Genomic DNA, 17,034 nt, shown 5'->3' on the forward strand with positions numbered 1-17,034 from the left:
TGTGTCCACTAATAAAGATAAAAAAGAGTATTTTTAAACAATGAGAGAGGGAATCGAATCGGGTGGTAGTACTCAGGATCAGCGCAGGTGGTGCAAAGTGCAAGGACGGCATTAGGATCCCAGGTTGAGCTCCTGGCTCCTTACCTGCAGTGGAGGTGCTTCACTTGTGTTGAAACATGTCTACAGTTGTCTGTTTTTCTCTCTCCCTCTCTGTCTTCTCTTCCTCTCTCCATTTCTGTCTGTCCTCTCTAACAATGACATCAGTAACTATAATAATAATAACATCTATAACAAAGATGGAAAATAAGAGCAACAAAAGGGAAAATAAATAATAAAAAACTAATGGGGAGAGAGACTAAAACCTTCAGCCTTGGTTCATCACTCATGAAGTTTTCCCTCCTGCAGTTGGGGAGCAGGGGCTTGAACCTGGTTCCTTTTACATGGTAGCATGTGCACTGCACTAAAGCCCCACCACCCAGCCCCCAATGAAAAAATTTTTTAATACAGGGTAAGGTTTTGCATCATCTAAACAAGACCAGAAAACGTCGAAAAAAAAGAAAAATGAAGAAAAGGATTGTTGGGAGTCGGGCTGTTGTGCAGTGGGTTAAGTGCCGGTGGCATAAAGCCCACGGACCTGCGTAAGGATAATGGTTGGAGCCCCCAGCTCCCCACTTGCAGGGGGGTTGCTTCAGAAGCAATGAAGCAGTTTTACAGGGGTCTGTCTTTCTCCTGTCCATCTTCCCCTCTTCTCCATTTCTCTCTGTCCTATCCAACATTGACGACATCAATAACAACAACAATAATAACTACAACAATCAAAAAGGCCAACAAAAAGTGAATAAATAAATATTAAAGGGAGTCGGGCGGTAGCACAATGGGTTAAGCACAGGTGCCGCAAAGCGCAAGGACCGGAATAAGGATTCCGGTTTGGGCCCCTGGCTCCCCACCTGTAGGAGAGTCACTTCACAAGCAGTGAAGCAGGTCTGCAGGTGTCTTATCTTTCTCTCCCCCTTTGCCTTCCCCTCTTCTCTCCATTTCTCTTTGTCCTACCTAACAACATTGACATCAATAACAATAAAACAACAAGGGCAACTAAAGGGAATAAATAAATAAAATATTAAAAAATTTAAAAAGGAATGTTGTAGCCAGATCTGGAGTTGATTCACTGAGTGAAATGTCTGCCTTGCTCCTTGTGTAGCCAGCATTTGGCCAGCCCTGGCCCTGTCACGGGGTAGAATATTTGAAGAGCCCCAGTTTCTTTGGTTCTTGGGACAATCATCAAAGAACAGAAGAGTGAAACATAGGAGTTTGAAGCAAAGAAGTTTTCATACAGTATTAGCAAGCAGACATACACTCTGGGGGATTTCTGTAGAATGGCTTTCGAGTTACAAAGTATTTTACGGTTTTTAATCAGTATATAGAGAGGGAAACAGTCTGCATCTCTGTTGAGGTGGAGATGATGTGCCTGATTGACAAGCTGGGTGACAGACACCCTATATGTGCTCAGTGCCTGTAATTACAATGCTTACAGAGAAGCTCTAGTGAGCGGTATGGAGCAAAAACCACAGTGGTTGTTTCTACGTTCCTTCAAAATTTTTTTATTTTTATTTATTGGATAGAGACAGCCAGAGATCTAGAGAAGGGGAGATAGCAAGGGAGAGAGACAGAGTCACCTCCAGCCCTGCTTCACCACTCCTGAAGCTTTCTCCCTGCAGTTAGGAACTGGGGGCTTGAGCCCAGGTCTTTGTGCACTGTAATGTGTCAACAGAGTTCCCACCACCAGAGTTCTTCGTTGGAAGCTTCCCTATTCTTTATCCCTCTGAGAGTATGGACCAAAGATCTTTATGGAGTGCAGAAGGTGGAAGATCTGTCTCCTGTAATTGCTTCTCCACTGGACATGGGTATTGGCATATGGATCCACACCCCCAGCCTGTTTCTTTCCCAAGTGGGGCAGGGCTCTGGGGAGCTGAGACTTTGGGACACATTGGTGAGGTTGTCTGCCCAGGGAAGTCAGGACAGCATCATGGTAGCATCTGCATAGCAACATGGTGACTGAAAGGTGCTAAGATATAAAGCAGGACATTGTTTAATAATCTGGATCCAGAAATAGAAATAGAGCAGATGAAATTGGGGTCTTCATGTAGGAAGAAGCTAGGAAGTCTATTTTAGGTACATTTTGAGGGGCCCATGACTTTAGTAATTTTTACCTGAAAAGCCAGACAGCTAACATGCAGGTGGACTAAAAGCATAGTCTGGGACGATGGTGTCAGAGTTGAGAATAGAACTAGAAAGCTCGATTAGAGCAGAGTGTAGCTCTCAAATTTGGGAAAGTATATAAATACCATTAACTGTAAACCCCATCCACCTGACTAGGGCTCATATTAGCATTCTGTTTTTTAAAATATTTTTACTTGTTTTTGATATATATAGAAATTGGGAGAGGAGGAGATAGGAGGAGAGACAAAGAGAAACCTGAAGTCCAGATTCACAATTCACCCTGCAGGTGGGGAGGAGGGTCTTGAACCTGGATCCTTGAGCACTGTAATTTGAGTGCTTAACCAGGTGTGCCACAGCCTGGCCCCACATGTGTTTTTGATGAGAAATTAAGTCTTTTGTACTGCTCAGGACATGTTTGACCACACTGTTTTGTATCCTAGCACCTGACCTTTAAAAAAAGAGAGGGAGTCCAGTGGTAGTGCAGCAAGTTAAGCACAGGTGGTGCAAGAGAAGGATTGGCATAAAGATCCTGGTTTGAGCCCCAGACTCCCCACCTGCAGGGGAGATGCTTCCCTAGCGGTGAAGTAGGTCTGCAGGTGTCTTTCTCCCTCTCTGTCTTCTCCTCCTCTCTCCATTTCTCTCTGTCCTATCCAACAACAACAATATCAATAATAACTACAACAATAAAACAGCAAGGGCAACAAAGGAGAATAAATATATAAAAGAAAAGTTATTGATCCCAGCTTCTGCATCCCAAAAAGAACTTTGGCCCATTCTCCTAGAGGTCCATGATAGAAGATGACCAGAGGGCTCTGGAGTCCAACTCCGTCAGGACCCACAGAGAGAAAAGCAAGAAAGGGAGAGTATTTGGATATAGTCATAGGTGTAGTTGTGGCTTGGAGAGGAAGAGAAGGGCTTGGGAGATAGCATAATGGTTATGGAAAAGACCTTCCTGCCTGAGGCACCAGAGGTCCCAGGTTCAATCCCTGGCCAAACGATAAGCCAGAGCTAAGCAGTGCTCTGGAGGGGAAAGAAAAAGAAAAAAGAGTGGTCCATGAGGTGGTATGGTGGATAAAGCATTGGATTCTCAAGTGTGAGATCCTGAGTCCAATCCCCAGGAGCACATGTACCAGAGTGATGTCTGGTTCTTTCTCCTCCTATCTAAGAAAAAATATTTTTTCCTGAGAAATTGAAAGGATAGGACCATGAGGGGAAAAAAAAAAAAAAAGACAAATATAGAAAGTTAGTTTAGGAATAATAACTACCCATATCCTCAACCTTGTGAGAACTGCTGTTGATTCCAATGGAGAGATTGAGACACCAGGACTCAGGGAACAATGTGGAATTATATTCTTGTTATCTTATAATTTTATAAATCAGTATTAAATCACCAATAAAATTTAAAAATATTTCAAGAGGAAAAAGAGGGAAGTTACTCATACATATCTTAGGAGTGGGAGGAGGGGGATGTGTAAATGAACATTTGTGGGGCTGGGTTTGGTACACATGTTACAGTGCACAAGGACCCAAGTTTGAGCCCCCTGTCCCCACCTGCAGTGGAAAAGTTTTGCAAGCAGTGAAGCAGATCTGAAATTATCTCACTGTTTCTTTCTCTGGAAATTATATATATATATATATATATATATATATAGAGAGAGAGAGAGAGAGAGGGGGGGGGGGGAAAGGGAGAGGGAGTAAGGGAGAGACTAAAATAAAACCTTGGAACTCAGCTCATTGATGGGTCAAGCCTGCGCCTTAGTGGTGATTTCATCAATTTGCAGGAGGCTTTGGATTTTGCTGCTTTTTGGTCCATATTTATTATTTCCTTTTTAATCTGGATACTGTTCAGCTGTGGCTAATGGTTGTGCTTATGGTCATGTTGGGGGTTGAACCTGGAACTTTGGAACCTCAGGCATGAGAGTCGTTTTGGGTCTTCTTCAATCCTGGATGGGCCTGCTAAGCTCTCCTGGCTACTTTATCTGGGCTTCTCAAGCTCTCCCCTGGCTACTACTAAACTTTCCTTTGTCTACATTCCTGACTCTACATGCACCACTTAATGTTTCATATTTGTAACACTTGGTGCTAAAACCTATGGAGCTAACCCCTCTATTGCCATTCTTGTCACACATTTCTCTCCAAGAGTCTTCCTCAGTATTGAGAAGCATACTCAGAAGTTCAAATCATACTTAAAATACTAAAAAGATAGACCAGAGGGTAGATAGCATAATGGTTATGCAAAGAGACTCTCATGCCAGAGGCTCCAAAACCCCAGGTTCAATCCTCCCACCACAAACCAGAGCTGGACAGTGCTCTGCTTTAAAAAAAAAGGGGAGGGGAGTTGGACAGTAGTGCAGGAGGTTTAAGTGCATGTGGCACAAAGCAGAAGTACCAGCTTAAGCACCCCTGTTCCAGCTCCCAGCTCCCCACATGCAGCAGTCAATTCACTGGTGGTGTAGCAGGTCTGCAGGTGTCTGTCTTTCTCTCCCCTCCTCTCTCCTTGTCTCTCTGTCCTATCTAACAACAAAAACAACAATAACTGCAACATTAAAAAATGGCAACAAAAGGGAAAATTAATAAATAAATATTAGGATTCGACTTCCGGAGGTGGAGCTACAAGCAGCAGATTGCTTTCTCTCCTCTCCTCTCCTCTCCCGGATCAACTAGGAATACCAAAGGAGACCACCCGGGACCCAAACAAGACAGGACTAGAATAACCACAGGAACCCAGTAAATCACCTGTGAGTACAAACACATGTGGCTGGTGACAGAGAGGAGAGAGGAGCCTAAGGAGAGATTAAGTGACTGCTAACAGTTCAGCAGGTTATCAGTTGAGACACCACCTCCAGTCTGCTCCACCAACAAGGGGACAGCTTAAGAGAGGAGAGGACTCCCCAGAGACTCACCAAGTGCAACTCTGAGTCTCCATTGCTACTACCCTCAGAATCTGGAACATCGACAGGGAGGGACACCAGGGGACAGAGATCTAACCAGGAAAATCAGGAGAAGACCTATACCTCAGTGGCATAGCTGAGGGGCTGTGAAAGTCTCTTTGCATAACCACTGGATTATCTCTGCCACACCCTGCTTTATCTCTTGGTCAGGAGTCAGTGATTAAGCTAAGAAGCCTATTGATAGTTCAAAAGCCCTCAGGCTACCATAGCCTACAGGGAAGAAAAAAAAAGATAGGCTTTTACACCACTGAGCTCCAACTCGGGATTGAAACAACTGTTAACTTCCACCACTGTGAACCCTTTAATTAATTTGCTTAGACACAAGTCAATCCAGGCAATAGTGATCAATAATTTGAAAAGTACTGATAAAGGGAACTCATAACATAATATATAAAATGGTTAAAACAACAAGAAAAAATATTGGAGAATTGAACCAGGACAAGAGTCCAGCTAAAAGTCCTCCAGAGGGTGAAGCACAAAATAACGAGTTCAACATCCAAACATTAGCTAAGGAAATAATAACAGGAGTGAGTAAAGAATTTGAAAAAATTGTAATCAGAAATACAGGAACAACAAATGAGAATATGGAAGAAAATACTAATTATCTCATGGTTATTAGAGAGCTGAAAGCTGAAAAACTGGAAGCATTTACACTCAGATCAGGTACTAGACAGGGCTGCCCACTATCACCATTACTATTCAACATAGTGTTGGCAGTTCTTGCCATAGCAATCAGGCAGGAGCAAGGAATTAAAGGCATACAGATTGGAAGAGAAGAAGTCAAACTCTCCTTATTTGCAGATGACATGATAGTATACATGGAAAAACCTAAGGAATCCAGCAAGAAGCTTTTGGAAATCATCAGGCAATACAATAAGGTGTCAGGCTATAAAATTAACATTCAAAAGTCAGTGGCATTCCTCTATGCAAGCACTAAGTTAGAAGAAATTGAAATTCAGAAATCAATTCCTTTTACTATAGCAACAAAAACAATATCTAGGAGTAAATCTAATCAAGGAAGTGAAAGACTTGTATACTGAAAATCATGAGTCACTACTCAAAGAAATTGAAAAAGACACAAAGAAGCAGAAAGATATTCCATGTTCATGGGTTAGAAGAATTAACATCATCAAAATGAATATACTACCCAGAGCCATCTACAGATTTAATGCTATCCCCATCAAGATTCCAAGTACATTTTTTAGGAGAATAGAAAAAATGCTACAAATGTTTATCTGGAACCAGAAAAGACCTAGAATTGCCAAAACAATCTTGAGAAAAAAGAACAGAACCAGAGGCATCACACTCCCAGATCTCAAACTGTATTATAGGGCCATTGTCATCAAAACTGCTTGGTACTGGAACATGAATAGACACACTGACCAGTGGAATAGAATTGAGAGCCCAGAAATGAGGCCCCACACCTATGGACATCTAATCTTTGACAAAGGGGCCCAGACTATTACATGGGGAAAGCAGAGTCTCTTCAACAAATGGTGTTGGAAACAATGGGTTGAAACATGCAGAAGAATGAAACTGAATCACTGTATTTCACCAAATACAAAAGTAAATTCCAAGTGGATCAAGGACTTGGATGTTAGACCACAAACTATCAAATACTTGGAACATATTGGCAGAACTCTTTCCGCATACATTTTAAATACATCTTCAATGAAACGAATCCAATTACAAAGAAGACTAAGACAAGTATAAACCAATGGGACTACATCAAATTAAAAAACTTCACAGCAAAAGAAACCACTACCCAAACCAAGAGATCCCTCACAGAATGGGAGAGGATCTTTACATGCCATACATCAGATAAAAATTTAATAACCAGGAGTCGGGCGGTAGTGCAGTGGGTTAAGCGCAGATGGCGCTAAGCACAAGGACCAGCAGAAGGATCCCGGTTCGAGCCCCCGGCTCCCCACCTGCAGGGGGAGTCGCTTCCCAGGCGGTGAAGCAGGTCTGCAGGTGTCTGTCTTTCTCTCCCCCTCTCTGTCTTCCCCTCCTCTCTCCATTTCTCTCTGTCCTATCCAACAACAATGACATCAGTAATAACTACAACAACAACAAAACAAAAAACACAAGGGCAACAAAAAGAATTAATAAATAAATAAAATTAAAAAAATTAAAAAAAAAAGAATTTAATAACCAACATATATAAAGAGCTTGCCAAACTCAACAACAAGACAACAAATAACCCCATCCCCATCCAAAAATGGGGGGAGGAGATGGATAGAATATTCACCACAGAAGAGATTCAAAAGGCCGAGAAACATGAAAAAATGCTCCAAGTCTCTGTCAGAGAAATGCAAATCAAGACAACAATGAGATACCACTTCACTCCTTTGAGAGTGTCATACATCAGAAAAGGTAACAGCAAATGCTGGAGAGGGTGTGGGGTCAAAGGAACCCTCCTGCACTGCTGGTGGGAATGTCAATTGGTCCAACCTCTGTGGCTTTGACCTAGCACGTTATGATTGGGCCCTCCTCAATTGCTATTGAACAGGCCATGGCCAGTGCGCCGCTATGTTCCATCGCCAGGGAGACAGAGATGACCCGAACTGCCCCTGCGGCTACAGACAGACTATGACCCACATAGTCAATGATTGCCACCTCTCCAGATTCAAAGGAGGTCTCGAAACTTTACAGCAGGCTCAACCTGACGCTGTTGACTGGCTACGGAAGAAGGGCAAAAGCTAGAAGAAGAAGAACCTCTGTGGAGAACAGTCTGGAGAACTCTCAGAAGGCTAGAAATGGACCTATCCTATGACCCTGCAATTCCTCTCCTGAGGATATATCCTAAGGAACCCAACACATCCATCCAAAAATATGTGTGTACACATATGTTCTTGGCAGCACTATTTGTAATACCCAAAACCTGGAAGCAACCCAGGTGTCCAACAACATGATTGGCCGAGCTAGTTGTGGTCTATATACACAATGGAATACTACTCAGCTGTAAAAAATGGTGACTTCACCGTTTTCAGCCGATCTTGGATGGACCTTGAAAGAATCATGTTGAGTGAAATAAGTCAGAAACAGAAGGATGAATATGGGATGATCTCACTCTCAGGCAGAAGTTGAAAAACAGGATCAGAAACAAAAACACAAGTAGAACCTGAAATGGAATTGCCGTATCGCACCAAAGTAAAAGACTGGGGTGTGTGGGTGGGGAGAATACTGGTCCATGAAGGATGATAAATGACATAGTGGGCATTGTATTGTTAAATAGGAAACTGGGGAATGTTATGCATGTACAAACTATTGTATTTACTGTTGAATGTAAAACATTAATTCCTCAATAAAGAAATAAAATAAAAACTACAATCATTTATCTGGAACCAGAAAGCACCTAGAATTGCCAAAACAATCTTGAGGAAAAGAAACAGAAATGGAGACATCACAATCCCAGATCTCAAACTATATTATAAGGCCATCATCATCAAAACAGCCTGGTACTGGAGCAAAAATAGGCACACAGACCAGTGGAACAGAACTGAAAACCCAGAACTAAACCCCCACAACTATGGACATCTAATCTTTGATAAGGGGGTTCAAAGGATTAAATGGAGGAAGGAGGCTCTCTTCAATAATAGGTGCTGGGAAAACTGGGTTGAAACATGCAGAAGAATGAAACTGAACCACCTTATCTCGCCAGAAACGAAAATTAACTCCAGATGGATCAAGGACCTGGATATTAGACCACAAACTATCACATACTTAGAGGAAAACATTGGTGGAACACTTTCCCACCTAAACCTCAAGGACATATTTGATGATGCAAACCCAATTGCAAGGAAGACTAAAGCAGAAACAAACCAATGGGACTACATCAAATTTTAAAGCTTCTGCACAGCCAATGATACTATCATACAAAGAGACCTCTCACAGAATCGGAGATCATCACGAGCCATACATCAGACAAGAGACTAACAACCAAAATATAAAAAGAGGTAAGCAGACTTAGCAACAAAAAAGCAAATGATCCCATTCAAAAATGGGCAGAGGATATGAACAGAACATTCACTACAGAAGAGATACAAAACGCTAACACATGAAAAACTGCTGCAGGTCGCTGATTGTCAGAGAGATGCAAATAAAGACAACATTGAGATACCTCCTCACCCCTGTGAGAATGGCACACCTCAAAAAGGACAGCAGCAACAAATGCTGGAGAGGCTGTGGGGACAGAGGAACCCTTCTGCACTGCTGGTGGGAGTGTAAAGTGGTCCAGCGTCTGTGGAGAGCAGTCTGGAGAATTCTCAGAAGGCTAGACATGGATCTTCCATATGACCCAGTAATCTCTCTCCTAGGGATATACCCCAAGGACTCCATAATATCTAACCAAAAAGATATGTGTAAACTTCTGTTCATAGCTGCACAATTCATAATAGCTAAAACTTGGAAGCAATCCAGGTGCCCAACAATAGATGAGTGGCTGAGAAAGCTGTAGTATATATACACAATGGAATTCTATGCAGCTATTAAGAACAATGAACCCACCTTCTCTGACCCATCTTGGATGGAGCTAGAAGGAATTATGTTAAGTGAGCTAAGTCAGAAAGATAAAGATAAGTATGGGATGATTCCACTCATAAACAGAAGTTGAGAAAGAATAACAGAAAGGGAAACTCAAACCAGGATTTGACTGAATTTGGAGTAGGGCACCAAAGTAAAAAAGGGTGAGGATGGATGTTCAGCTTCATGGGGCAGGGGCTGGGGGGCTTGGGAATAGACGGGACACAGTCTTTTGGTGGTGGGAATGGTGTTTAAGTACACTCCTATTAATTTGTAGTCATATAAATCACTAATTAATATGAGAGGGGAAAATTGAGTGAATGTCTCAAGCTTTTTAAATCACACACTGAGTCTTTTTTAATACATAGGCTGAGTGTTTGATACGTTGATTCTCATAAAAGCTTAGACCAGGGAGAACAGAAGCAACCGGTGGCATAGCTATATACAAATAATGTCAAAGGACATAAATTATGGTGTTGTTGTGTATGATAAATCAAATCCTAACAAAGGGATATTTAAAGTTAAAAAAAAATAAATACTAAAAATACTTTTTAAAATACTGAAAGATAAGTACTGTCAGCCATTATGGATAATTCACAAACATGCATGAGTGATTACAGAAGAACAGCAGCTAAAGGAAAAAGATTTTTCAAATCAGGAAGGAGGAATGAAAGAGAAAAGGAAAGAAAAGCAAACTCCTCCCACAATAGAAAGTACACCCAATCACCAATCAATAGAAAAAGCAAAATAACTAATTTTGCTCAACCTAGAGAGAAGGAAAAACAGGCAAAAGTAAAACAAACAAAGGGAAAAAAACAGTGGTCTGGGAGGTGGTGTAGTGGAGCAAGCATTGGATTCTCAACCATGAGGTCCTGAGTTCTATAAAGTTAATTAAAAAAATGCAAGGAAGAAAACCTGAAAAAAAATACAGATTAATAAAACCATAACAATCAGTTTTTAGATTAAACTATTCCAGATTGGCTACACAACCCCTTCCCCACTTCCTAAACAAAGCAAAAACATACAATCACAAGTAGCAACTATCAATTACTCAATATTACTATCATTATACTCAATAGGTATAATGGAGAAAGGAAAATAGATAAATTAACCTTAGCAAGACCAGAGGACATTAATCTCACAGCCCCCAGCAGAGACAGAGATTGGTCAGGTATTCAGCCACTCAGACTGAGCTCCAAAAGTTTGCTTGGGAAAAGAACCCCCCTCTGGATGGCTCTAGGTATCTTGATAATGAAGTTGCCATTTAAAAAAATATTTTTATTTATTCCCTTATGTTGCCCATGTTGTTTTTTTGTTGTAGAGCTCATGCCAGGTATGTCTTCAAGCTGCCATCTTGGCACCATCCACTGCACCTCCTCACCATGTAACTGTTTTAATACGGATCTCTGAGCAGTATTTAGGTGAGGCTTGAATTAAATAAGAAAAGTAATAGACATTTTACTAGATTTTTTTAACCTTTTTTCATTTTCTTTTCCCTGCTGTCCTTTTTTAAATTGTAGATGTAGTTATTGATGTCATTGTTGTTAGATAGAATGGAGAGAGGAGTGGAAGACAGTGGGGGAGAGAAAGATAGCCACCTGCAGACCTGCTTCACCACCTGTGAAGCGACTCCCCTGCAGGTGGGGAGCCAAGGGCTCAAACCGGATCCTTAGGCTGGTCCCTGAGCTTTGGGCCACATGCGCTTTACATGCTACTACGCTACTTCCTGACTCCCGTTTTACTAGATTATTGTGAATGCTTTTGTTGAAGAAAAATTAAAAGGTTGAGAGATGTCAGTAGAATTTGTGGGCTTTGTAGTGGTCCTAATAGGCAGGATAACTCACTACATGTTTCCATAACCTCTTCTGTTCACATTGCACAGCTAGGGTATTGTACCTTGTATTCACTACAGTATCTTCCATCTAGGGGTCATACTGTCCAGTGAAGAGGCTTTGCTGCTAGATTTAAACAGAGTCTCAAGCTATTGCTGTGATTAATCTTCCATTTTCTGGCCTGGAAGACATTCAGGGAAAGAGGAAGAGATGGCAGATTCTTGGGTAAGTGACTTGCCCCACATCAGATTCTGTATCTGTTTCCTCTTGAATAAGTTTTATTTTAATTGATACATGTTTAATTTACTGCTTCTGTCTCTTTCTCTCTCCTGCCAAGGTACTGCTCGTCTCTGGCTAATGTGGGTCAAGTAGTAGAACCTGGAGCCTGAGAGCCACAGGCAGAAACTTTATGTTACCTCCCCCACCCTTGTATTTCTCTTTTCACTTACTCTTTATTTTTTATTTATAAAATGGAAACACTGACAAAACCATAGGAGAAGAGAGTCACAATTCCATACAATTCCCACCACTAGAATGCCATATCCCATCCCCTCCCCTGATAACTTTCCTATTCTTTATCCTCTGGAAAATATGGACCCAGGGTCATTATGGGGTCCTGATTGTGGAAGGTCTGGCTTTTGTAATTGCTTCCCCACTGAACATGGGCACTGACAGGTCAATCCATACTCCCAGCCTGTCTCATGCTTTTCCTAGTGGGGCAGAGTTCTGCGGAAGCAGGACTCTCTTTGTTTATTTTTTTATTATTTATTTCAATGAGAGAGATAGAGACGGATCAGAGTACTGCTCAACTCTGGCTTTTCTTGGTGCTAGGGATTGAAAGACTCAATTATGGAAGTATTTTGCATAACCACTATGCTATCTCCACAACCATTTACTCTTAAAACTCTAATTTTCCAATTAGTATTATCTCTGGGCCTCAGTGTCACCATTCTTGATTGTCATGTTATATATATATATACAGACATGAATAGCTGTAAGAAATGGGGGGTTGTTGTGAAGCACATACAGTTGTGAGACTTCCCTCTACAGCTGTTGGAGAGATGATTCTTGACCCCATCTGAGTTCTCACAGGTGATCATTTGTGGTCTCCACTTGGTATGCCCCCAGAAATCGCCTGTGAAATAATTTTTGAATACCAAGACATAACTCATGTTGTAAAGTGCTACTTTACTAAACTCACTTACTGAATAAAAATTGAGTTCAGATTCACCCTCCAACAGAGTGTGGTGTATTCTGTTCTCCCCTGCTCTGGTCATTTCTGTTACAGTTTCCTCATTGGCTTTGCTAAATCAAATAAATGCTGCTCACTATAGCCTGGCAGTACAGCACACTATAGATAGAAAAATAGATACAAAACTGAGTGCTTTAGAAGATGTAGTCTTGAAAATAAAAGAGGGAGATGCGGCGCCCCGTGCCTCGACCCCCCGGGGAGTTTGACGAGTCAACTGCCATGGCCATGAGAATGACAGACTTCAAGGAAACTGTATTCCCAGGAATGGGCTAGGATGCCACAAAGGGCTGATGATTGAGCTAGCTGTAGTAGCTTGAGAACCTGGTAACTTTCCAGAAGCAGCCTCTATGCATGATAAATCCCCTAAGACGAGTAGATGGCACCCCCCACAAAAACATAATAGGCGTGCACTCATAAGACTCATGCTCAAAAAATCCGAGCCAAAAGAATTTGCAGGACAAACAAAATCACTGATAGGCCAGATTGTTGTTAAAATTCGGAGGCTCTAGCTGGCCGGGCTAGCTTCATGGGCGGGTAACAGAGACGCGGAGACAACGGCTGGGCAGGGAAGCTGTATTTCTTTATTCAGGAACAATGATTCATAAACTAAACCAAACTAATCACCAAACAGAACTCTGCTGTCTCTTTGCGGCGGCGCAAGCACTCTCTCCAACTCAGGAACTCTGAAACTGTTCAACTCTGGAACTCAGGAACCCTCTCTTGGGGTTCCTTGGGGCGGGGCCAAGCGGGCCCGCGAAATTAGCAGGACTGATCCAATTCTCTTGGCTGGGGAGAACTAGAACCCAATGTAAAGCATACAACAATTCCCCCTTTTCTTTTAACTAAATGGCTACAGTATCAAGGGTGTGGGGTGAACAGAAACCTATATCGTACAGGCATTTTTATAAAAAGAAACTGGCACAAACATGGAGAAACATGCATGCAAGTAACAAGAACCAGTGTGCTGCTAAGGGAAGGCCTGAGGGGGCCATATCTGCCTCTGTGGGCTAAACTTTATCAGCTTAAAAAAAACATTTCTTGTCTCTGAGGGGCTACTTGCCTCGACGGGTATTTGCATGGGGGCGGGGAATGGCCTAGAGTCCCAAAGGCAGCTGGCTGCAATTTACTTACTATGAAACAAAACTTGTTATTAGCATGTTTCTAATAGAGAAGGAATTTGAGACTTTTACATAGCAACAACGTCTTTTTAACCTTTTGTTACACCCATTCAAGATGGAGTCAGGAAAGGAAACCTCAGGCATGAGAATAATTAGCATAGCCATTGTGCAATCTACCATTTCTAATAGAGAAGGTAATGGAGAGTTTTACATATCAACAAGTCTATTTAACCTTTTGTTTAGCCTAACTTAGTTAAAATATATTGTTAACTAATTTTTACCTCAGACTTTAAATGTAAGTTAATTTTATCTTTATGAGAATTACGTTGAAAACCTTTTTCATTTAACTTTGACTAGTAAGAATTTAGCCTTAAAGTTACTGTTTACCAAACTTTAAATATACACATAAACATGGTCATTAATACACAAGGAGAGAAACCTTTGTTATGAAGACATGTCATTTTAAACACGAATTTAAATCTGTACTGTCTTAGTTGTTGGGGGGGGGTTCACCATCCAGAGGTGGCTTCCCGTGCAGCTTCACTTTTAGGAATTGCAGGTTGCGATCTCTGCACAAATCTCTGCGTACTCCAGCTTGTCTGTCTTCAGACCGGACCGGCAGCTGGAGATCTCGTGTGCCCAGTTTTGGCAGGGAGCCCGGGGGTCCGGGAGGTCTGGGATCGTTCCAGAATTCATAACAAGAGGGCAGGCGGGCCAGTTTTGTAGAAGGCGTGGGCCTAGGTGCCCAGGGGTGGCGGCCATGATAGGCCACCGCAGCCCTGCCCCATGGCCCTGCCATGTCTGCTGCCCTGCTCGCAGTGGCCGAGCAGCGTGGAGGGATCACGTGTCCAGTGCCCTGCGCCACGCGGTGGAGAGCCGGCTCCTGTGGGCTGGCCTGCGTGCTGGCATCGGGCTCCTGCGTGGTGGAATCGGGCTCCAGCGTGCTGGCATCGGGCTCCAGCGTGCTGGCATCGGGCTCCTGCGTGCTGGCATTGGGCTCTTGTGTGCCAGCGTCAGCCTCCTGCGGGCTGGCGTCGGTCTCTTGGGGCTCTTGTGTGCTGGTGTCGGCCTCCTGCGGGCTGCGGGGCTGCGGGCGCGGTTCGCGGGGTTGTCTGGGCGCAGCCGGCTGGCTGGCTGTTTAACCAGGTGGAAACAGCAGCTCCACGCCTCGCCTCCCTCCCGCTGGCTGTCCTGAGTTCGCCCGAGCGAGTGGAAACCACAGAGTGGTCCAGAGTTAAATGTTCCAGAAACAGCAAAACAATCTCATGAAGAAAGAGCAGAGGCCTTTGGAGATCTCTTCACAAGCAGAAGAGAAGGCCATAGTGCATAGGTAGCCAAATTGTCTTTACTTATCTGAGAGATGCACAGGTCAGGTCCAAGTTAAAATTTCGGGGGCTCTAGCTGGCCGGGCTAGCTTCACGGGCGGGTAACAGACGTGGAGACAACGGCTGGGCAGGGAAGCTGTATTTCTTTATTCAGGAACGATTCATAAACTAAACCAAACTAATCACCAAACAGAACTCTGCTGTCTCTTTGCGGCGGTGCAAGCACTCTCTTATTTTGGAACTCAGGAACCCTCGAACTCTCGAACTCTTGAACTCTGGAACTGTTCAACTCCCGAACTCTCGAACTCTGGGGTGTCCAGGGAAAAACAAATTAACTAAAAAAAATAGTGCTACATGTACAGTACAGAGCAGGCACTGTGATTCTAGGCAAAACCACAAACCTCGATGCTTATCTTTTGCTTTTGTTTCGTACCAATGTTTATGTAGCTGTAACTGTATAAAAACAGAAGTTCTAATCAAGTAAAATTGAGTTAAGATTTTTTTTAAAATTTATTTTCCCTTTTGTTGCCCTTGTTTAACATTGTTGTGGTTATTTATGTCATTGTTGTTGGATAGGACAGAGAGAAATGGAGAGAGGAGTGGAAGACAGAGGGGGTGAGAAAGACAGACACCTGCAGACCTGCTTCACCACCTGTGAAGTGACTTCCCTGCAGGTGCGAGCCGGGGGCTTGAACCGTGATCCTTACACTGGTCCTTACGCTTTGGGCCGCATGCGCTTAACCCGCTGCACCACCACCCGACTCCTTGAGTTAAGTTTTTAAGAGAGTTTTATGTCTGAATGAACCAAAAAATGTTCTGGCTAAAACCTTTTCACTTTGAAACTTAAGAGATTCTTTAGATCTTACTCATGAGTTACTTTCGCTTTCACAGTGAATAGTTACCTCTGATATAGTTGTTACTGAGATAACTCCCCTATGTAGAAAGACTACAAAATAAAGAGGCTCACACCCCTGCCACAAAGCAGCTCACTTGACAGATACAACAGCTGAGCCAGCAAAATACTTCATGAACAAAAAGATTTTTAGATTTTAAAATTGATGATGTTGAGATACAAAAAATTTAATGATGCTTAGAGTAAATTTTCTGTTATTCCCTTTCCTCCTTGTACTAAGTTTTTAAGAGAGATAATAATACTTGATAATATGTAGATAAAACTAAAAGAATGTTACAGTAAGGTGAAAGTAAAAAGAAAACTAAAGTAAAATTAGAGGCTCTGATAAATGAGGTTTGATGTAAATAAGATGTGTGGGTAAAAGTGATTGAACTTGGGATGATTTCAATGCTCCTGAATTGGCTGATGCTGTCTGTGTGGCTTAATATATGGTCTATCCTTAATATATGGTCTATCAAATCCATGTGGATTTGAGTAAAATGTGTATATCAGTTTCTTGGGATGAATGACTCTGAAAATGTCCAATAGTACTAGTTTATCCTCTCCTGGGGATATATCCTAAGGAACCCAACACATCCATTCAAAAAGATCTGTGTACACATATGTTCTTGGCAGCACTATTTGTAATAGCCAAAACCTGGAAGCAGCCCAGGTGTCCAACAACAGATGAGTGGCTGAGCAAGTTGTGGTCTATATACACAATGGAATGCTACTCAGCTGTAAAAATGGTGACTTCACCGTTTTCAGCCGATCTTGGATGGACCTTGAAAAAATGTTGAGTGAAATAAGTCAGATACAGAAGGATGAATATGGGATGATCTCACTCTCAGGCAGAAGTTGAAACACAAGATCAGAAACAAAAAAACAAGTAGAACCTGAAATGGAATTGGCATATTGCACCA

At 42.4% G+C, this 17,034-nt stretch overlaps 1 protein-coding gene and 1 long non-coding RNA gene across 3 annotated transcripts in view; one reads left to right on the forward strand and one right to left on the reverse strand.

Moving 5' to 3' along the window:
* LOC132542439 (uncharacterized) overlaps positions 1–17,034 on the reverse strand; it is a 77,167-nt gene that overhangs the window by 23,299 nt on the left and 36,834 nt on the right. The gene's annotated exons all lie outside the window — the stretch shown is intronic.
* The window catches only part of LOC132542436 (zinc finger protein 709-like), a 112,247-nt gene continuing 106,476 nt past the window's right edge, over positions 11,264–17,034 (forward strand). The window contains exon 1 of the mRNA XM_060205053.1: positions 11,264–11,749. Coding sequence (XP_060061036.1) covers positions 11,735–11,749 — 15 coding nt within the window. The 5' untranslated portion in view covers positions 11,264–11,734. The remainder of the gene's footprint in view (positions 11,750–17,034) is intronic.

Source organism: Erinaceus europaeus, chromosome 13 (assembly GCF_950295315.1).
Source record: "Erinaceus europaeus chromosome 13, mEriEur2.1, whole genome shotgun sequence".
Taxonomy (NCBI): Eukaryota; Metazoa; Chordata; class Mammalia; order Eulipotyphla; family Erinaceidae; genus Erinaceus; species Erinaceus europaeus.